The sequence below is a fragment of the Pituophis catenifer genome, unplaced genomic scaffold (assembly GCF_029215685.1).
Source record: "Pituophis catenifer annectens isolate HBS135680 unplaced genomic scaffold, rPitCat1.0.hap2 SCAF_6, whole genome shotgun sequence".
In the NCBI taxonomy this organism is placed as follows: Eukaryota; Metazoa; Chordata; class Lepidosauria; order Squamata; family Colubridae; genus Pituophis; species Pituophis catenifer.
In genome coordinates, this window is record NW_027256886.1 from 52,558,986 (window position 1) to 52,581,979 (window position 22,994).

At 36.5% G+C, this 22,994-nt stretch overlaps 1 protein-coding gene across 1 annotated transcript in view; it reads right to left on the minus strand.

Annotated features, from left to right (window-relative positions):
- Positions 1–1,463: 1,463 nt before the first annotated feature.
- Positions 1,464–22,994, minus strand: part of SHTN1 (shootin 1) — an 83,305-nt gene continuing 61,774 nt past the window's right edge. The window contains exons 12-17 of the mRNA XM_070945311.1: positions 21,396–21,481; positions 17,862–17,974; positions 16,920–16,973; positions 15,573–15,693; positions 12,021–12,198; positions 1,464–1,814 (exon numbers count right to left, since the gene is read on the minus strand). Coding sequence (XP_070801412.1) covers positions 1,610–1,814; positions 12,021–12,198; positions 15,573–15,693; positions 16,920–16,973; positions 17,862–17,974; positions 21,396–21,481 — 757 coding nt within the window. The 3' untranslated portion in view covers positions 1,464–1,609. The remainder of the gene's footprint in view (positions 1,815–12,020; positions 12,199–15,572; positions 15,694–16,919; positions 16,974–17,861; positions 17,975–21,395; positions 21,482–22,994) is intronic.

The following is a 22,994-nucleotide window of genomic DNA, read 5'->3' on the forward strand; positions in this document are numbered from 1 at the left end:
CATGTGGTTAAGTAGAGGATATTTAGGAAGAGCTTTAGATACAAAGGTTATAAGGGCCAGTTTCATCTAGTGCTTAAGGCACCAGGCTAGAACACCTGCTTCTAAGCAGGTAGCTGCTAAGGCACCTACTTAGGCATGAAAAACTGGCTGGGTCACCTTGGGTCAATCATTCTCTCTCAGCCCAACACACCTAATGAGATTTATGTTGTGGTGAAAATACGAGGAAGAAGAAGCGTTATGTATGTTCACTGCTTTATTTACAAAGTAATAAAGGTGGAATCATAATCATAATCTAATTTTAAAAAATCTAATATAAACCCTCTGCCCCAAACTGGTAAAAAAAATAGGATTGTTTTCGAACTGACTACTCATCTACTACTATTGCTTTCAGAGGAAAAAGTTAATAATAATCACACTCCAAATTTAATAACTGTTGATAATAAAAACAAAATAGTCTGGATAGTGGATGTGGCAGTACTTGCAGACATGTAGAATAGAAGAAAAAGAACTGGGAGAAGATAACAAAATAGAAATATCTGAAAATAAAACATCTGCAGCCAAAGAAAGCAATGGTAGTACCAACAGTAATGCTTTTTGGGTGCAATCTCAAAACAACTGGAACATCATTTGAACACCACTGGCTTAACAAAATCACCATCGGTTAAAAGGCAGCTTCACACGGAACAGCTTACATCCTACAATATCTTTAACACCATCAAACAACAGCTCCCTATCCCAGGTCCTTGAGAAGGACTCGATACATAGGTAAAAATGCCAAATCCAATCTAAACATCTGGTGGGCTGTGCAACGAACAATAATAATTTAATATACTATGTTATTATATTTATAATAATAAAGACCTGATACTGATTCCACATTGTTGTGTATATAATAATATACCCTTAATATTATTAAACAATATCTTCTATCCCAGGTCCTTGGGAAGGTGAACAAAAATGCCAAATCCACTCTAAACATCTGAATGACTGTGTGACCAACCATAACAATAAGATACAAATTCCAATGGCCATTATTTTCCTGGAAAACTGTGCCAGGCAGAGGGTATTTATTTTAACTTTTATGGAGTTAAAATATTGTTTACTCAAAAATTCCTTCAACTTCAGTAGAATCTATTACCATTACTATTCCAGATTACACAATTATTATTTTTACTTTGTACTGGCAGGCCACAAGTTTTAATAAGATTTTAAAGAATGGCTCTGAAAAATTGTATCTTCTATTAACTAAAAAATGATTTCTGGATGTCAGTCATATAAGAGCATGTCATGTATTTTTTTAATTAAGGCTTGTTTTATTTATTTAAATTATATTAAATTAAATTAGCAGGCTTTTTGGTCAAATTATAAACAAAGTACTTATATAAAATATTATTCTTCAAATAAATCTTAATATTTTGCATAATCTAGTAAATGAACACCATATAATAATTTAGAAGAAAAAACAGGGGAAAGAGGTGTAAAGACTTTGGATTCGATATAAACACATTATGAGTAAAAAATATAGCCCTTTCCCATATTCATAAACAAAACAATTGACAATCATTGAAAACAGAGTTCCAGAAATAGTCAATGCCTTTCAGCACATCAATTAACAGAGAGAGCTGTCGCTCTCTTTTGTCTTCTCAGTACTAGTGTCTTTATGAAGCTGTTGACCCTTGTCTTCAGTTATCTTGCCTTGATCCATAACTTTAGGCATTTGTTCTTTGATTTTCTCTGGATTGAATAGTACCATGAATTCAGCTTGCTTGTCTGTGTCAACAATCTTGTTTTTAAATCCTGCATTGCTGGATGACCTAAAAGGCAAATTAAAAAAACAAAGGGAATACTACATGATTTTAAAAATATAAACAACAATCAACCAGTTAGTTACAGTCTTAGCACGTGCTTGATATACTACCACAGTTTATGAGCCTGACTTTCATACTGCACACCAGTAGTGGGTTTCTACCCGTTTGCCTCGGTTCAGGTGAACCAGTAGTGGCAGCGGCGGGAGGCTCCGCCCATCTGCCCAGACATCATCACAGACGCTCTGCGCATGCGCAGAAAGGTTCTGTGCGTGTGCAGAAGCGCCACCCGCGAGTTCACAGTCCCAAACCAGTAGCGAAGGTAAGTGAAAACCACTACTGCTGCACACCCATAATAATTGCCTTCTCACACAATTTTGATCTAAGCTGAAAAACTGAACATAATGTCGACACCATCTCAAACATTTATTAACACAGTATAAGAAATGATAGTTTACTGTGAGGATGCAAAATTACAGCAAAGTTCAACCATTCAATAGCTATCGCTACTTCCTGTAAATGAAATCAGTGAATACAACCAACAGTCTAAGATCATTTTTTCCTAGCACCTAACAAAGATAGTACTGCCTATGAATTTCCTCTTAGTAAAAGGCAAGTCGGTAAAATGCAAATATATAGTAAACCATCCATGAGTTGGCAGGAGTACTGGTTATAATGTTAACTTAAAAATAGCTGGACTAAAATTGGAAGTATTAGGTTAGTCTTTTTTTTTTCCCAGAAGAAACATCTCACTTTAAGTATAATCTTAAATAAAAAGATGGTTTAATGACAGTTAAACACTTTAGCATATTAAACACTGTCATTGACATGCACTTCTATAATTGACATTCTTCTATTGACAGAATTAAGTAGTAACCATATCAGGGAGATGGCAGCATATAAATTTAATAAATAAATCAATGCATCAGGTGCAAATGTGTTTATTAACTTACTTTCTATAGTTTGAACATTATCTGCTTTGAAGTCATGGTTGTGAGTTTTAAATGCATTGATTGATTGATTTTAATTATTTATTACATTTATATGCCACTCACCTTGCTATCCAAAGTGACTCAGGACGGCTTACAGTGGTATAAAAGAATCAAAACTAACAACAATTTAATAAAGGGTGAAAACCAAGGTTACAAGTGGGTTTTTGTCTCTCTATTAGCCATCTCCAGCATAGCGCACTCCCATCGGGGCCCCAAGCCAAGCAGCAGAGTCAGGTTTTAAGACCCTTCCAGAAGGCAGAAGGATGGAGGCAGATTTCACCTCTCATGGCAAAGTATTTATTGTCTATTATGCCTTGGAAGGTGGTCTTAGGATTCTTTCTTAAACAGAATACTGAACAGCCAAGTATGTTCTGGATTACAGACATCTATGCATTATTTACCAATTCCAATGGCAACATTCTAAATATTTTAAGAACCATTTAAAGACCAGCTAATTTGCAATTTTATTTTGAAGATCTAGGCAGAAATTATTACATGGCATAATGCAGTAGTAAATGTGTAAGGATTTTTGGCATTGGTTCCACAAGCCAGGTAGAATAAAGTGATGTGTTTTTATTCACTTAGAACAATAAAATCTTGCAGTGTGTCATGCTAAGTGAAGTCCTGCTGATTTCCATGATGAATTCTGTATTACAGGAGCAAGTTTCTTCAATAAAAATGAGAATTTCATGAACAGCAAAAATGTTATTTCTCTTCAGTTAATATTCATGATTCACACTATACACCCTGCCATCTAACACTAGAGTGTGAGACTAATTAGTTCAAGAACTGGCCTCTGACAGGTCCAGTTAGCATTTCCAATCTGCAATTGTTCAGACCCAAATTGTGCAGAGCATTTAGCCTTGTTTTTTGTTTCTCCTGAAAGTGGAAAGAGAAATATGTTTAACGTTATAGTGAATGAAAGTTTGGAAATGACATGACGACAAGGCAGTTATTTTAGAAAATGCTACCTCCAAAATGCTGATTGCCACAACACTATCAAAATGGACAAAGCCATAAATGCCAAGGTCCTTTTTATTTCACTTTGGAGGTAACTATCTTTCAAATCTCAACAGCTGGACTATTTAACACAATCAAGTGAATCAGAGTCTAATTCTTCACTGGGCTCTCCATGGGAGGCCTGCATTAGTGGATGGCAGTCATCCAACAGCTGACACACAGCCAAAGTCTGTGAAGCCTCTGTCATTCAAAATAAAAATGGATAACGGAGCAATCATATTTATCACCTTCAAGGACAGGAAAACGGGAGATGAAAGTCTGTCAATAGAACACAGTTTAATGGCAAACTCCAGTGATTAATAAGTTGTTTGTTCCAGCACAAAATCAGAAATTGCCACTTAGGGTTTCTCCGTTCTTCTTCCTCACAAATACATATATTTTACACAACTGCTGTTATTTATTGAGGTAATAATATTGTTAAAAATCATAAAATCTGTCCAAGGACTTCACTGCTGATTTATTATACTATATCTCGAACTGAAATTTGGCACAGTTATTGTTGTGCAAAATAGATTTCCAAATTCTATAACAGAACAACAAAGCACAACTACCCTATGAAGCCTTGTTACAATGAATAGGATTTGAACAAGACTGGATCAGGGCGAGTTTCAGTCAGTTCTTAATTCTTTCCATAATAGTCTCAGTGGTGTTAAACTGCACTGTGCCGCTCCAGATTAACTCTTGGTCCAAATTAAATGATTGTTTTTATGTTAAAAAAGCTACTTCTTATAAGCTATTTTTATTGAAAAACCAGGGGAAGGGAAATGACAAATTCTCTTTCAATCTGCTGCCCTCTATTGCTATGAATTATCACACAAGCAGCTCTACCTACCATGTATTCACTCTTGTGATCACTAAAAGCCTGCTGCCTTTAATTTTACCTCTTTAACAGTTAACTAAGTACTATACTCCTTTTTGGCAATAGTAGAATTTGTGGTTCCCCTGCTTTTGTCTTGACTCTGGGAGTGTCAAAACAGGGATTTTTAGATTCCAGCAGGATAGAAGGTACTAGGGTACACAGATTCCCTCATGAAGATAGCACTGGAATGAAATCTCATTTCAGTCATCGCCAATACCCCAAATCCAACAGCATATTACTACCATAACTGTACATTCTGGGTTATTCAAATAATGACTAGACAGCCACAAATAAAAGACTCCTTTCTGCCATCCCACGGATGCCATTTTTGTTCCAAGTAACTACATCTGCATATCATTGATGCATCACTTTATATAAATCACTGAGCAGCCATGTCAATAGTTCCTGTCGTGCTAAGAACTGGATGACAATCCATCTCTAGTGCTAGAAGGGACATCGGCATCAAAATGCTTGTTTGATATTTTAGCTTGAGGGAATAGTCTTGTGAATTCTTATTCCAAATTCACTTGAGCAAGAAAATGTAGAGGTATAACTCTGATTTGCCCAATTTTAAAGCATTTTTCTGCAGAAGCCATATGCATTCACTTATTTTGCAGTGCAAAGGGCAAGGTTTTTTTTAAAAGGAAGATTCTAAACTTCCAGTTCATCCTGTTGTATCTTTCTAATATGTTGTTAAGTCTAATGGTCCATGTGGAGACTACAGATGGAAAACCTTTGTAGTTGTGTCTCTTAGACTGGGCTGTTTCCTGCAGTGTCAGTAGATAATTCAGTAGTGCTAAGGTTACAGCTGAGGGAAGGAGAGAAAATCCTTTAATTGTATAAAATCATCAGATTAAGTCTTACTCTGTATGTAGTTTGCTCTGTTAACTGGAATTGTTTACTAAAAGAAAAAAAGGAAGGAGAGAAATATACCCTTCTTCCATTTTTGAAAAATGCTGTGAACTGTCTTAATTTATTCCAATAGTTAATTGATTTAAAATAATCAATTAACTATTAATATTATTTATTGTGTCTAATTTTTCCCCAATAACAACACTGTGTGATAGGCTGGGCAGAGATAAGGTACAGTCCAAAAGACCCAGGGAGCTTTTGTGGCTGAGGATGGATTTCAGACATCAAATTCCTTTATTAAATATTTCAACTTAGTCTCCATTCACTCCTTTTTCATTTTTTTTCTCCATTTTTTTCTTTCTGTCCCAAACCTCCTCCCCTGCAGATAGGAACCATAACTGAAATCAAGTTCAATAGCATGGCTATTTTCATGAATCAATGGAGCTATGATTACTTTTTTAAGAAGTTTGAGACACATTCCTAATTACACATTTGGTACATGAGTGAAATTTTAAGAAGGTTCCCTATTCTCTTCAAAGGGGAAGTACTTAGAGAAATAAAAATGCTTTAGAGAAATAAAAATGATCACAGTGTCCTTCAAAGCCACTAAAACAGTACAGAGCATTGGCAGGAAGAACGGATGATATGGCAAAAGATCTCTTCAATGCCTGTTGCTTACAAAGCAGCAGACCATTGTTGTCTCATAGTTCTATTAAGAAGGAAGACAACTTAATTACCAGATCTGGTAGACACCTGGGTTTGTAAACACGAACAATTCCTCCATGGTCTCTTTAGAGATTTCCACAAAGTAAGAATGTTTATTTCAATTCAAATCAGTGCTTATTTCCATTCAACACTGCAACACTTTTTCAATCCTTTATGTGACCCCCGCGCATTGTAGGGCAAAATCTGGTGGAATTTCAACACTCTGGTTTAGTTATCCTTTATGATTCTATCTTGCACCAATACACAGAGACACACCCTCTCTCTCCCAAAGGAACCAAGTTGGCAAGGTAGTCATTCAGTCTTTCTTTTAAAACCCCAAACATTTCCACAGCTTCATGGTGACACCTCTATCTTTTTTGGAACAAGTCTTACCTCTTGTCCTTTCTATTGGCAGCAAATAACTTATTACCATAGGAATAATAAAGAAGGATGTTTATCATCAGCCTTTCTTGAATAACAGCATGTTGCTATTTAATCCCATGCTTCAACACAGTAATCCTATCACTTTTATTGGATTTAAGTCTGCATAAGGGCAAAAGACTGCCATTAAATCTGACTAGTCCTTGCATTAGCTTTTGCTATACATTGCATATTTTAATCCAAATTGGAATTAATTGGAAAAGCTCTATATATTCTATGGAAAAGCCCTATATATTCTATGTTTCTACATGTTTTAGTAAATGCATACAAATAGACCACAGTTTACAATCACAATTGGGACTGAAATTTGCTATCCAATGTGGTCAGCAACATCATGTGACTCCCTTGCTTAGCAACAGCAATCCTGGAAGTCCCAGTTACTATCAAAATTCCAAATTCATCGGCAGGAAGTGGGAGGAATTCCAAGTAAGGAACATGGGAGCGCTATTGGGTATGGGGGAGGCCCCAGGAGACCTGGGACAGTATGTGTGCATTTTGGGAGGGATTGCAGTCTGGACCAATTTAGGAAGGCTGGGGAGAGCATACTCTTGACTCAGGATTACTTGGTATGCTGGGAGTCTGTAGAGATTTTCAGTCATCCAGTCATGGTTGTCTCAAAGGTGCTTTTTTTCAAGAGGCAACTGGACTTTGTTTTTTCTTTTGAAGATGTTTTGCTCCTCACAAGATAGTGAGGAATGGAAGGATTTATATTTACTATCCTGCCAGAGCTGAAGAAGCTTCTTGGATGAGAAGCGAAATGTCTTCAAAAGAAAAAACAAGAAAGTTCAGTTGCCTCCTGGAAAAAAAGCATCTTTGGGATGCTGGGGTTATAGGGCTGCAAGAACTGCAACTATCCAAGCCTGATCCAGAAATCCAGTGGAAAACCACCACGTTCTGGGAAAGCACAGTCTTCCAAACTCAGATCTAGCCACCCTCATACCTTGCACTCCTAGGCCATGCTGCCCTGCACTCCACCACCCCATCTGACCTTAGCTGTCTTCTTCCTCCCACTGCCAATGAGATGTGCCCAATCTGGCTCTTTGGGAGGCAGTTGTTAGCCACATAAAGCCATCTTTCCCAGGTCTCATATGGCAACGGCCATTTCTGACCTGAAGAAGAAAGCTTTGAGTGGCCAGTAGCTATCTTGCAAACAGCCAGCCAGGCATGCTTGGTCAGCAGTGGGAGAAAGAAGACAGCAAAGGTTAGCTGGAGCATCAGGGTTGCAGAATTTAAAATAGGAGGCCAAAAAGACATACGTGTGTGTGGGGAGTTGACATGCCTCTGTGGTCAGAAATGCAGATGGGCTGCCAAGCGCCTGAATTTTGATCACATGATCGTGGGGACACAGCAACATCCATAACTTTGAGAACCAGTCATAAGTCCTTTCTTTCGGCACTGCTGTGATTTCAGTCACAGTCCTAAATCAAGGACTATTTGGAGTTCTGTTCTTTTTTTGTTGGTTGTTTGGTTTAAAGAGCAGCCGTTGTAATGTTGAATGGGACTCAGGCTCATGAGGTGGGGTACTTCTTTCCATCTGCCAACACCTCATCTTTCATGTAAAACAACCACACACACAAAAGGAATCATATAACATAAAAACCTCACTGGAGGGCAAAGCTTTGTTGAACAATCTGCTGCAAAGCCCGACTCAAGTTTTGTTAAAAAGGAAATTCTATCCTATTGTGGGAAAGGGCTTGCTTATTGCTCTTATACATTATAACATTTTGAAGTGCCACATATTTATTGCACATCGGCTATGCCAAAAGGAGACATCATAGTTTAATGGAACACCCCCGCCCATTTGTATAATGAATAGTTCACAAAAACAACCTCCTCTATTTAACCAGCCACAAAACAGGTTAAAGTGATCATTTCTCTTTTTTTCTCATGTCCATTTTGTGAAACATCTCTGCCCTAAGCAGCTTGAACATTGAGTCAGCCACCTTGCTTCAGGGAACACCACTGACTTTCAGATGCAAACAGTAACAGGTCCTGAGGTGATTTGAAAACAGACAAAGCTTATATTTTAAAATGGAACTCCCTGATTTAAAGACAATGACCATGGGATCCTTAATTTTAAGCTACTTAATTTTAAATGTCATTATATTTAAACCGAATTATTATTAATACTAATACTTAATACATTAAAATAAAATTTATTTCATTAGTAATATTAATTAATATCACTAATATTTAAATTGTTTACTTAAAAAGTTAACATGCAATTTCTATAATGTTGCAGAGATACTTGCTAGTGCTTGCTTTAAATCAAATTGGCATAAATCCACAACTTGTTGCAAGTAAAGGAAATGTACTAGTGACTCACCATTCCTTATCAACAATTACACTGCATGAGTTAAAAAGAATACTTTTCTTAGCCCTGTGACCTGAGATGCTTTCACTGGAAATGTAGGAACTTGGGAATTTTTTACATACAAAATAAATGTTGTCCCATTCAAGTGGAAATTATATATATATGTATAAATATTCATTACATTAACATTAATTCTATAATCTTAAAATGATATTAAACATAATAATCATAATATTTGCTTCTTTCTCTTAACATATCTTCTTTATTTCTCTAATCTTTATCTTTTGTTTCCCGTTTCTAACTTCCATTTTTGTTATCTAACCATTGATAGAATAAGTCCCATGTCATATAATATTCAGTTTGTTCTTTCTCCCTAATTGCTAGCATTAGTCTATTCATTTCTGCACATTCTAATATTTTCCTGATCACATTCTTATCTGTGGGATCTCTTTACTTTTCCAATTTTGTGCAAATACAATTCTAGCTACTCATTCCTGAACAGCATAGCCGATTGCCTTAGAAGTAGGGAACTGATGCAGCACATTCTCGTTTCATCCATCCAAAGGAGATTATGGATTTTTGGCGAGCTGCTTGCTTTGCTTCTTGTAAAAAGCATCACACTAAAGAGAGACTAAACTGACCCCTTACAGTTATTAAGAAAGAAAGTCTGCAAGAAACTTGCTTTACTCAACCCCCCCCCCCCCCCATAATGAAATAATAGAGCCTATTAGGCGGACTTTGGAACTAGGCAGCTTAAGAGCAGAACATCCAGGTGTTATTTATTGTCCAAAGGAATAAGAGCTACAAGTTCTTATATAAAGAAATGCTCCCAATCCAAAATAGCAGTGCAACTTCACTAGATTCAAAGCTCGCATCCTTTCTGCCCTTTAAGAACCAATTTCTCCCTCTCCTTCCCTCTCTGTCTCTCTATCTCTTCCATGTCTCTTGTATCATGCATATTTAGATTATGATCCTAAAGGCCAGCCTTTTTTTTGTTCTTAATTTAAGTGGTTGGCTTTAGTACAGGAGTGAAGGAGGCAAGTAGTTCACAAAATAAAAAACAGCGAAAATCAGTTTGGATAGACATTACCTAATGGATCTTTTTGCCATACTAATTTCATTTTAATCAATCCTGAACAAATGTTCAGTGTTCAGATAATATGTCAGAAATCACTACAGGATCAGGTATATACTTAGGTGTTTATACAATACTTGAATATGATTAGGCAACCCCTACATTATTACATGTAATCCCAAAGGATATGGGTTATGACATTTTTTTTAATTTTTGGAAAGCAGATAAACCCCAAAGATTCTTTTTGGTTCTTGCTGAATAGGCAGTCTGTATGCTAAACAAAACATCATGTCTGCTTTTACTGCATCTAACAGCTATGATAGTCAACACAAGATCCTTTTCACAGTCAATTCACCACGCATTCTGGGAGACCTTGGGTCTACAATTATTTCATTTCCTCTCTTGCAAATGTAATTTCCACTTAGTTTCTTAGAATAAAAGGTGGACAAAAAAGGTAGCAGGGGTAGCAGAATATACTGATTAACATTATCCATTCAAAGAGGTGGAAATCTATAGATGAACAATGCTGTAGTTTATAGGAAACAAAAATCAACTCGGATCAGAACTAAATTGCCCTTTATATGGTTCAAAAGTGGTTAAAAATGCAACCATGTCAAATTGAAGAAATTTAATCAGAAAAGTAAAAAAAAAAAGTACAGTAAAAAAAAAAGTATCAGACAGTGGTGGAGATCAGGAAGGGAGATTTTCTTTTAACACCCAAATTCAGAAGCAAATAAAATAAAACCATAAAGGCAAGTGACAGAGGAAATTCTCCCTTTTCTTTTCTACAAATGATAAAAGCATTAGTATAGAATAAAGCAGTGTGCGTAAATAGAAGTGAATTGAATTTCCACTTCATTTGTTTAGGTTTACCCCTTTGAACTATGAGACGCAGGCCTTGGAGAATGGGTGTTCCTTTTTCCACTGATAGAGCAGGAAATCAGAGGTTTAATTAACCATTATTATAACATTTGTCTCACCTATTTTTTCTTTTCTTTCAGTAATAAACTGCCTGACATCCTGGAAAAAGGACCAAATGAAAACCTGAGAAGAGTTTCTTAAAAGCTGTGAATTGTTATAAAACAAACTGACCCTCGACCGGATCTACCTGAAGTATGTATTTCTGAAGAGGGATTAACTCTTTGATGATAAATCAGCACTTTGAAAGAAAATGTACAGTCAGGTAATACTTTGTCCAACCATACTACGGATTTATTCAGTTAAACAGATGGAGGCTTCAAAGTGTTGGATCCCAACAACTTCAACTAGCTCAACAGCCTGAATCCCACTGATTAAGAGTTGTTTCCACAGCTGGGCTTTAAGCTGAGAAAATATTCATCTTCTTGGCAAACGTATGCTGTGTTGCCACCAATAAGATAATATTGCTACTAAACGTCTAATTTCAATTAGAGTCCTTGCATTATTTGGGTTAAGCAACTAACATGGCTGGGGATCAGTATCCTGGTAGCTGAAGTTGCAGTTGTTCTTTCAAAGTTCTATGTCTTTCTTAATGTCAAAAATGAGGAATGTATCTCAAAGCTGAAAAGCTGGCACAAATAGAAGATTCAATGATGATTTGGGGTGATTCCAATGTCCCATTTCTGGGGTTGGAGACAGTTCAGGAATTCATGGCTGCCATGATGACCATGGCCATGTGCCAGATCATTACCAACCCAATCTAGATATCTGGTCACATACTGGATTTGGTCTTCATATTGGGGCAGATAAGTTTGGTTTGTCAAACTCTTGAGGTCTTGATACACCCATACCTGAAGCCCTTATAAATAGAAGAATACTGACACTGACATCCCCTAAACTCCACTAAAGATGTTACCTAGACTGGTAATGAAACATTTGGAAACCAACCAACAAGCTTGGAGAACGAACCTCACAAATAAAATAGTTCATAAACTCTGAAGTATGTAGCATTTGGAGACAACAACCAGTTATTACTTACTGAGTGACAACTGCAGAACTTGTGCTTTTGACCATTTTATGAGTCTCTTCGTCCAGCCCTGAAGATTTGGAACTGAAGTTTGCTGCTAAATATTTTTTAGTAAATTCCGATTCTGTTTCAATGGAACCCAAAACTGGCATAGATTTAGATTCAGATGTAGCCAAAGTTCCAGTTGGATCTGAAATGTATAAGAGTCCGGCATTTATGTTACATGTTGTTCACATAGCTCAAATCTCTAAATATCTTTAAATAATGTTTATTTGGGCATAAAACTGTGGATCATTTATATCATTTCTTGTGTTCAGATCTCCTGATAATATATTCCCAGTTAAGCACTGGGAATTTATCCTTGGGAATAAGATAATTAATTGAACTACATAATTCACTATTTTTGCTACACTATATAATTCACTATTTTAGATACACTATATAAGTACTGTGAACAACAGAACATGCTTGTAATCAAACAGAACTTTCCCCCCAAAGTTAGAGTCTTGACCATAGAGTCTTAGAGACTAGTTAAGCAGGTTCTTCGAGGTTTACCTGCAGCCGTATCCTTTGACCCCCTTTGACCATTCCTACTCTTATCAATAGATACTGCTTTACAAGAGTAGCTAATGAAAATCAAACCAATGGGCCACAGAGACCATGTTTTCTATAACATTTTATCAATCTGAACTACATATTCCAAGAAAAATTATCTGTTATTTCTATAAAAAAAAGTGTTACTATTTTTAAAAAATTAATATTTGAAAGAAGTTTTGTTTGCTCTCTTGTATACCAATGTTCATCCAATAACATGCAGTTTTCACTTTCTCTCTTCATGCTTGCATTATTTGGATATGCATGGTAATAGACCGGAAAAATGAGGGAGGAGACATGTTTGAATTTATACCTATAATCAGAAAAAAATCAAAAACTTATTTCCTGGCTACTTATTTTTTTATTTGCCATTTTTCAGGACAACGCCTTCCTAAAACGGCTTATAGAAAGAGCAAAAACCTATAGAATGCAACAGTTCTGCATAGCAATTTGCATAAAACAAAGTTGAAGATGGTGTGGAATGTGGTCACCAAGTTGCTGAATGGGACACCTGGCCCTGAAGATGATATCGTTTAACAATTGGCTACTAAACCTGGTTCAATATTTTGATTATGATACATAGTGGGACCAGGACATCAACAGATTGCCTATCCCATTAGATTTATAGTCTTGGTTGATTGCTGAGGTATTGGGGAAGATCCTGCTAAACATGCTGAGAAATTCTGAATGCTATTTGATGGCTTGTTATTCAGCAGCCCTTTTCTGGAGCGGTGCTCTTTTCTTCTTACTGAAATTTAAGAAGTGTTTTCTATATTACATTTAGGCAGCTGCTGAAAACTTAACCTCTCTCCAGGTTTCTCCATATTTTTCCTTTTTTCCCTCTACATTTTAATGAATATGTTCAGTTGAATATTGGTTTCACATTGCATTAATTACCATTCTATTATTTATTTTACTTTATAATTAAAAACTGCTTCAAGATGTTTCAGCATAAAGATTTACTAATTAAATAATGCAGGCATAGTAAGGATTCATGAGAAGGAATTTTACCTATCATTGAAAAGACCTTCTATCCAACTATAGACAGACTATGCCAAATTTTTTAAAAAAGGCTTTTGAAGAGTATCTCAATGGGAGACACATTTGTATAGCTGCAAGTAGCCCTTTAACTTACCAATCTCAAATGATTTCGGACTATGTTGTTTTAGAAATGTTCTTATCAAATGTCACAAATATATTGATGTTCTAGGCCATCCTGACATCCCTGTGTTATTATTAATATGATATCCAACTGTTAATGTATCTGCTCATCTTATGAACCGAAAAAGTTCCTATTAGTTGAAAAAATCACAGCAGCTTTTATCTCAATGTCCAAAGGAGTAGAAGTTTACTTAATCCAATAGTTTACTAAGAAATACTGTGATATTAAGAGCGCAACTATTATGAGAACACGAATTACCGTATTTTTCGCACTATAAGATATACTGGACCATAGGACGTACATTAGCTTTAGAGGAAGAAAACAAGAAAAAAAATTTCTGCCTCTGCCTCCCAGCATCCAGCCAGTATTCATTTGACTAGCATCCTTGCAGCAAACAGCAAACAGCATGGTCAGCTTCAGCACATTATCGCAGCTCCAGCATGTGGCTCATCAGGGCTCCGCTCCGTTGCACCCACCACTGGTCCTCTGAGCTGAGCTGCTGCTGCCGCCGGGGAATGCTGGAGCCTTCACTGCTGATTGGTGGTTGGATTGGCCTCCCGGAATACTGCCGATTAGCTGTTCTATCGCCATCGCTCTCTGCCATTTGGTGACTGCAATCGGCAGCGATTGGCAGCGGCAAACAGCAGTGGTGATTGGCAGCGATCCCCGCAGTCTAGAACAGCTGATCAGTGGTATTCCAGGAGGCTGATCCAACCCCTGATCATCTGCTCATCAGCGAAGGCTCCAGTGTTCCCCAGTGGTGGCAAGCGGCGGCAGTGGTGACAGGCAGCAGCGGTGACAGCCAGCAGCAGTGACAGCCGCACTAACCCTTCCCCCCACCGCAATATTTGCTCTATAAGATGCAGAGATATTTTCACCAACTTTTTTGGGGGGGGAAAGTGCGTCTTATAGTGTGAAAAATATGGTCGCTGGAAATGTGATCAGAGCTCTGCCAAGTAATGAGAATTTGCATATTATAGTTTCGTAAGAAAAACATGATCACGGGACTCATTACGCACGGTCACTCATGCCCTTGTCACCTCCCACCTGGACTATTGCAACATCTCTACATGGGGCTCCCCTTGAGGAGGCTCCAACTGGCACAGAGTGCGGCCGCGCGGGTGGTAATGGGAGCGACATGGCATTCCCATGTAACACCCCTCCTGCGCGAGCTGCACTGGCTCCCGGTGGTCTTCCGGGTGCGCTTCAAGGTTTTGGTTACCACCTTTAAAGCGCTCCATGGCTCAGGACCTGGGTACTTGCGGGACCGCCTACTACCACCAATAGCCTCCCACCGGCTGGTACGCTCCCATAGAGAGGGGCTCCTCCAGGTGCTGACAGCCAAACAATGCCGACTGGCGGCCCCCAGGGGGAGAGCCTTCTCTGTGGGGGCACCTACTATCTGGAACGAGCTCCCCCTGGAGATACGGAGGATCCCGGATCTGCGCACCTTCCGCCGCGCTCTATTATTTCACCAGGCGGGCCTGGCCTAATTTTCTCCCTCTTTTATAAAAGATTTTTAATTTTTAAATATCTTTTAGTATTTTATATATTCAAATTTTAAAATTGGTTTTAAATAGTTTGGGGTTTTAATTTGTTTGGGCCAAAACTATTTAATTTGATTTTAATTCTACTTTTAAATTTTGTATGTATGTATTTTATTGTTTGGCTGTGCACCGCCCTGAGTCCTTCGGGAGTAGGGCGGTATAGAAATAAAATAAAATAAATAAATAAATAAATAAATGATCAGTGGAGTACTATTGAAAATGTAACATGATCCAGTTTCAGGTTCTGAAAACATTACTTACTGCTACTATCTTGATCAGTTGTCACTTTTCTGAGCCTCAGAATTCTTTCTAATTCTGTTTCATTACCGTATGTATCCAGGGATTTTAAACTTCTGGAACTTGCAGATGTACTCAAAGTCTCCTGCAATAAAATATGTCAGTGAAAAATGACCAGTATAAAAATCAAGATAACTTAATGGTAATTGTAAATAAACTCCATACCATCTGTTTCTAAGTTTTCTTTTAAAATTATAGACCAAGTTATGGTGGCAGTACAAAACAAAACATCTTACACATTCAGTATGCAGTCTGGATTATGCCTACATTCTCTTGAAAATGACTATGGAAAAAAAAAATGAAAACACATAATTTTTAAACTTGGCACATCTTTAAAGATTTAAGCAAAACAGCATTTAATTCCCAATGTTTCCTCCAATTAAGTTAAATCTTGCATTTTGTTAGTTCTTTGAATTTAACAGAGCAGTCATATTATTAGCAAATCAGTCCTTGCTATTGTGCTCGGGCTACAGATCTAGTAGCAAAGCAAATAGCATAAGCTGTTTTACATCACGCTTGAAATGGAACAAATTAATATCACTTTGTTTACCACAATTATACAGAGGCCAACATAAAATGCATAATTAGCACAGTAACAATATACATATAAGTATTTTGCTTTATGTCCCCCGATCCTATTCTTCCCATCTCACTGTGCTAATGACTAGGCTTGTGAACGTATTAGAAGTTGGTTTTATAAAGTGCTCTATTTAGTTCCAGTACAGAAAAGATGTACCACTAGCAGATTAGATCTTATTATAGCTAGTACTAAGATCTTATTCAGTCTACAGGCTGAAGAATTTAGATGGAAAAGGGGTACCCACATTCCAGAGGTGGGTTTCAGCAGGTTCTGACCAGTTCTGGAGAGAACCAGTAGCAGAATTTTTGAGTAGCTCGGAGAACCGGTAGTAAAAATTCTGACTGGCCCTGCCCCCATCTATTCTCTGCCTTCCAAGTCCCAGCTGATTGGGAAGAAATGGGCATTTTGCAGTAACCTTCCCCTGGAGTGGGGAGGGAATGGGGATTTTACAGTATCCTTCCCCTGCCACACCCACCAAGCCACGCCCACAGAACTGGTAGTATAAAATTTTGAAACCCACCACTGCCACATTCTTTCTGTAAAAGCCCCACAGAAACTGATGAAATTAAAAGAGTCACCCACAGATCTTATGATAGCTGTCTGCATCTTTTTTTTTAACATATGCCAAATATCACCAAAGTTTTGCCAGGAAAAAAAAAATCATAGTTGGCTTCCCTGCCTCTTTCCATCCCATTTCCACCCCTACCCTGGCAGATCCCAGTCCAATTTACCAGTATTCCTTTTAGTTCTTTCACTGCACTCTCGCTGGGTTTGGCCACCTCTGGCTGTAATTAAAAACAAAACATTCATCTAGATAATCTGATTTTGCGGATGCTAAATAAAATATTCAAGAGTCAGAAATAAATAAGTAAATCACATCTACAGAAAGAAAAATAAAAGTAGGATTCCACAAGAAAGTATCTATTTTGAAGGATAAGGTTTTGGAATGTAGCAGTTATATCTTAAATGAATCTTAATAGAATAAAGTTGGGCAGGAAGGCAGGAAGAAGAAAAGCAGGCAGAAAGTTGGGCAGGGTTTTTTTTTTTTTATTGTGTGTTTGGAATATTTTTGATTTTTAAAAAAGAATGTTCTAATAGCTCATTCAAGTATGATTATATTTAATTGTAATAATACAGAATGAATTACAATGCTGGTGATTTTCATTCTCCCCTGAAACTTAACAAAATGAGCTTCTTTTCTTCAGAGTCAGCCTAAGAGCAGCTGAAGAGGCTCTGAGACAGGTGACTGACAGAATCCAATTCTTTTTTTTTTTTTTAATATCATCTATAAGGTTTTGAGTTAAATAACCGAAGTCATTTTAAGCATACACATATTTTTGCTGTACTTATCTTAGTCTATATGCGCTAAGAGCTGATCCAGCTAACAGGATCAAAATATTGTATTCTGAGTACTAGAATCTTATTCAAATCTAAGGTTTCTTGTATCAGAAAAGGGAACCCCATGAATTGGCTGGTGGTTTCTTAATATTGATGACCCTATATCAATCTAAGCAATGACATAAAACCCTGTCATATTAAAATAGCAGATCAGAGCAGATAGGATATTCATAAAAAGAAAAATTCAATTATAAGAAGGTGATAGTCAATTTATGTAGAAAGTAACCCCACTCCCTCATTTATGTTTAATTTATGTTATATTATTATCTACCAACCTTTGCCCTAAAACGGTTGGTTTGATTAACAGGTCTAAGATGAACTCCTTTTTTAATTCTATCCATCATTTCTTCCACAGCTTGTCTCTTGAGATCCGTTACTTCTCCTGTTCCTGTTCCCAAAATAAAGTAAAAATATATTTAGCAAGTGTATCTACTTGCAGATAAGGTTGTGTCATGCATTGTTACAAGCTGAGGTCTTTGAATATACAGTAACTAGAAGTGACCACATATTTGTTCTTAGAGGACCCTTTAAATTTGAATTGAAACTTGAATGGTAAAATTAAAATAATTTGGTGCACTTGCAGGTTTTAAGATCAACAAAGACAAAGATGTTGGCAAAAAATATGAAGTCAACAGATCACATAAGTCTGAAGAATAAAATGGGTTTTGAAATTGAGAATAAGATAAAATATTCAGAATATTAGTATGACAAATATGAATTTTATGTTATTTCAAAATAATTGCATTAAGATCTGGAACAAAATTAAGAAGACGTGAAGATGGGGAAAACACAATTGCCATTGTCGGGGAGAATTACTGTGATTAAGATGAATGTCTTGTCTAGAACGTTAGTTTTATTTCCAACAATACCAGTTTTGACATCTGATGTACTGTACCACTTAAAACAGTGGCAGAAAGACATGTCTAAATTTGTGTTGCAGGGGGAGAAAAACATGAGTTAAATATAAGGTGTTACAAGATAGAGAAGAAAAGAGGACTGGGTTTACCTGATCTGAAATTATATTTTGCAATCTGCTGTTTGGTCTGGATGAAAGAAAAGATGTTGCTAAGAAACAGGAGGCTTTTAGAATCAGAAGGCCAAGATTTAAGATTTGGGTTGTATGGATATCTATTGTATGATAAAGTTAAGGTTAATGTAGATTTTAGAAATAATTTGTTTGATGTGTCATATTAAGAATATGGAATCTGAAAATACCTTTGGGACTCTCAGCACAGGAATTATTTTATAGAAGAAAAATGATTACTGAACATAAATAGTTGATTTACTCTGGTGTATTATAATTTTCTTGAGGAGAATATAGAATGAAAACAAGAGAAGAACAGGCAATAAAATGATGTTCCTATCAATGATTTTTGTATATATAATTAGGAGTCGGTGTGAGCTTAAATGGACTCCAGAGGATGGTAGAGGACAGGAAGGCCTGAAGGAACGTTGTCCATTGGGTCGCAATGGGTCAGACACGACTTCACAACTAACAACAACAATGTATAATTATTCAAAATATTTAAAGTAGATAAAATAACTTGGTTTTAAACAAAGTAAGATTGAATTTGAAACAAGAACTGTACAAATTATCACGTTATTGCTAAAAGGTATAAACTTTTTTTTTAAAAAAAATGAAGATTCTGAGCTCAGTTGAATATCAATCTTTAAAACCTTCTGAATCAGTGACATGGATTCAATTTTCCTCAGGGTTATTATCAATCTATATTTTTCTTTCCTACTTGGGAGTTTCCTCCTTTTGACCAGGCTCCAAGGAAGTAATAGTGATGGAAAGATTTGACTATATGTGTATCTATTTTGGGTTCTCTATTTGATGAAGTCTGTCTCTGAATATTTATTTCCCTTTTTTGCTACAAAGAGAAACAAGAATATCTTAATTTGTGCTACCTTTCCCTTTATGTGATACTTCAGGAAGAAGTGGGAGTACAGAATGAGACTTTCTCAGTTTCAGCCATTTACCTCCTTATTTATCAGAAAATCAGCAAACTGGAGAAGATCAGAGTGTGTTTTATCTTGCTTTGTGTCAAGATAATTGAAGGGAATAGTAGTAGGAAAGTCATTATATCCCCTTCTGTATCTAAATCAAGCTTCCACAGGTTGTATAATTTTCTCTTATATTCTTATGCTCTTGTCCAAATGGAAGAAAGAAAGAAAGAAAGAAAGAAAGAAAGAAAGAAAGAAAGAAAGAAAGAAAGAAAGAAAGAAAGGAAGGAAGGAAGGAAGGAAGGAAGGAAGGAAGGAAGGAAGGAAGGGAAAAGAAAAGAAAAGAAAAGAAAAGAAAAGAAAAGAAAAGAAAAGAAAAGAAAAGAAAAGAAAAGAAAAGAAAAGCTGTTCACAAACAATCCACTTGCCCTGAAAGGGACAGTAGGCAGTTGAATTTGCTCTGTTTTGATGGTACTGTGAAACCTAGTGGGAAGATACTCCTGATCTGTGAAAGCAAGTAAGACACCAGCAAGCATCTTGGGCCTTGCAACTGTCCCATCAGAGAAGGAAAACATACAAGAATAGCTTCTTATCTTGTCTTATCTTCAGACCTCAGTCCTAATTGTTGAAGGAGGGAAAAGAAAAAAAAAAGATATAAAAGAACCATGCTTTTTTTTGTTTATTAAAAAACAGAGCTCATCAATATCTCTGTTATTCTATGAATAGGCCTGTTAAGTCTGGGTAACAGTACCACTATCCTCTTTGAAGAAACAAGAGATGCTTTCGACCTTGGCTGCCTACCCAAAGAAGTGGTAACTTAAAAGGATATAAAAATTTAAATGCTCATTTGGAATCCTGGGAAAATAATTATATAATTTCTTAGGAAACAAGTGCTTGAATTTAATTAGTGAAAGGGAAGAATTTTATTCAATTAGGAATAGAAGTAAGAAAAATTATCAAAGTCTTTTGCTCCTGGCAACATTCAGTGTTTCCCAAAACAAAAGAATGGAAACCCTGAGCCAAGATTTCAGAGGACTACCAAGCTAAATAGTACAAAGATACAGAAATCTAACATAATATCTCTCCTTCCCTCCTTTCGCTACTCTGTCGGTCCCTTTACTCATTCCTTCATCCTCTCCAGAATACACTACCTTTCATCCTCCCTCTGTCCACATGGTCTTTGTTAATTTAATCTTTAACAGACTTTTTGTAGCCATCTTGTTTCTTAAAACTCTGCAGTTCTCCAATCAGAATGGAAGATGATATCTGTATCTATATTTATATCTATATCTATATAAGGAAGGCTTGGTGGGAAACTACATTAGCATGCTGAAGAGTAGGACAGATTGTTTTATACGGCAAACAATTTGATATGGGAAGACCAGACAGCTTGGCAGTCACACCTGGCCCCTAGGATTGCAAGTTGTTGCATTGTGGATCCCACAATAGGAATGCTTTTAATTGCAATTTTGTGGTCTGCCATAACACAATTGCACTAGAAAGAAAGATGTTCAGAATGTGATGCTGTGATTACCTGATTGTTCATCACAAGAAATCAGTCTGAAGGAATCAGCAGGTAGAAACAAAGTTATGTATACTAATCAAACACAGAAACTCAGCCTGAGTATATTAGTAGGCTGTACTTCACAGCAGAATCTGCTCTCTTGGGATTTAGAAACGTTCTGTTTTACATTTTTGGGCCCACCACCACAATTATTCATAGAAACCCCCCCTCCCCCCGCTTGTTTGTACTGGCTTTCAGTGAATAGGAATGTTCTTAAAATTGGTTTATTTTATTTAAAGTGCCTAGAAGGCACAATATTGTGCTGTGACAAAAATGATTCATTTAAAATACACTATACCTGATTGTTGCTGAGAGGAGGTCTTTTCTTTTTTGGTCAAGTTGCTGTTTGGATGAGACTTCTTACGAATCATTGACATTAGCGACCTTTCAGAAAGAGAAGATGGAGACAATCACACAGCTTTCTTTTGAACATGACCCCAGTACTTAAAGAGCTTTTTGGACCTTAGCCCCCTTCAGTCCCACTCTCACAAGGACATAAATACTTCTGGGATTGGGGCCTGTTTCTATGACATGACTTTGTGAAAAGAACTGGCATTAACCCACAAACAGCTAGTGCTTTTATTAACAAGTGTTCAAACATTGCCAGGTTGAGACAGAAATGTCGCACCTCCTAAAAATACAGCTTGTGTATCATTTGTTTCGTTATTGCTGTTGTCAAGGCATAGTGAAAAACACTCAAGATGTGAATATTAAAAAGGTAACATGGCACTGTGACATGTGTGACAAAATAAAGCTTTTGCACAAAATAAAAAATTGAAGGGTTAGAATGTTAATGTGACACATTACTCTTGAGAGAACAATATTACCCAGCGGGGTACCTCTATAATGTCCCTCCTTTCTACAGTATGTGTTTGCTGGAACATGCCTACTGGTAAACAAACAAAATGAGAATGGAAAATAAAGCCCTCACAGTATCTATGCTTGCCATTCAATCTCCAAAGCATGATATTAGTTTTAAACAGGCACTGCCAAGTCAATATTTAATAAAATATGAGGTGTTTGTTGTCATTTCATTTCTTTTCTTTTTTAAAAGGCTTTTAAAAGGGAGAAAACATTGTTATTAAGTATGTGAACCAGGTTTCCTTGAGTATCATTCAAAATGTTAAAGAACAGGTAATGAATACATAAATCCAGAGATTTTGAAACATTCCCAGCTGCCTGCAACATTTAGAAGATAAGTAGAACTTTAGAACTGTCAGAATTCCTTCAAAGCATAAAACTTAATCTGTGTTACAGTGTCATGCTGCTTACACTGAAATAGAACAACATTTTTGTTTTCTACATTGAATAATTAGGACAGTTATATTTTAACCATTCCTTCAAGCTTTGATCCAGTGACAATAATACAATACCCATTTTATATATATATACTGGATAAGATAATGGACATTTTGCCATCTATCTTATTTCGAAGCGACTCTGGGCAGTTTATAGCACTAAATCATAAAAGATAAATATTTCTAAAATAATAGAAATGGAAATTACAATAAAAAATAAGATTATAAAAGGGAGGGAGCAGCAGGATGTGCTAGGGATTGCCCATTAAGAATAATGCAGTCTGTAGCCATTATCACTTCCATCTAGAGAAATCCTTCCTACATATAAAACCTTCCTGAAGTGATTTAACTCATTTTTGATTTTTTTCCTATCTCCCTGTTTTTACTATTTTGTCAGTAGGTTTGCTTGTGTACTTATGAAGCCTGACTGCATTTATGATTGACTTATCTGAAGCAAGAACACTGTTACTTCCACTTGATCAACCAAGTCCTGCCTATTTGTTAATATTAAATCAAATATAGCTGTTCCACTGCTATGTCCTGAGGAAGAAAGTTTTCAGCAAGTCAGGAATTTTCATACCAAAGAAAGTTTGTTTCCA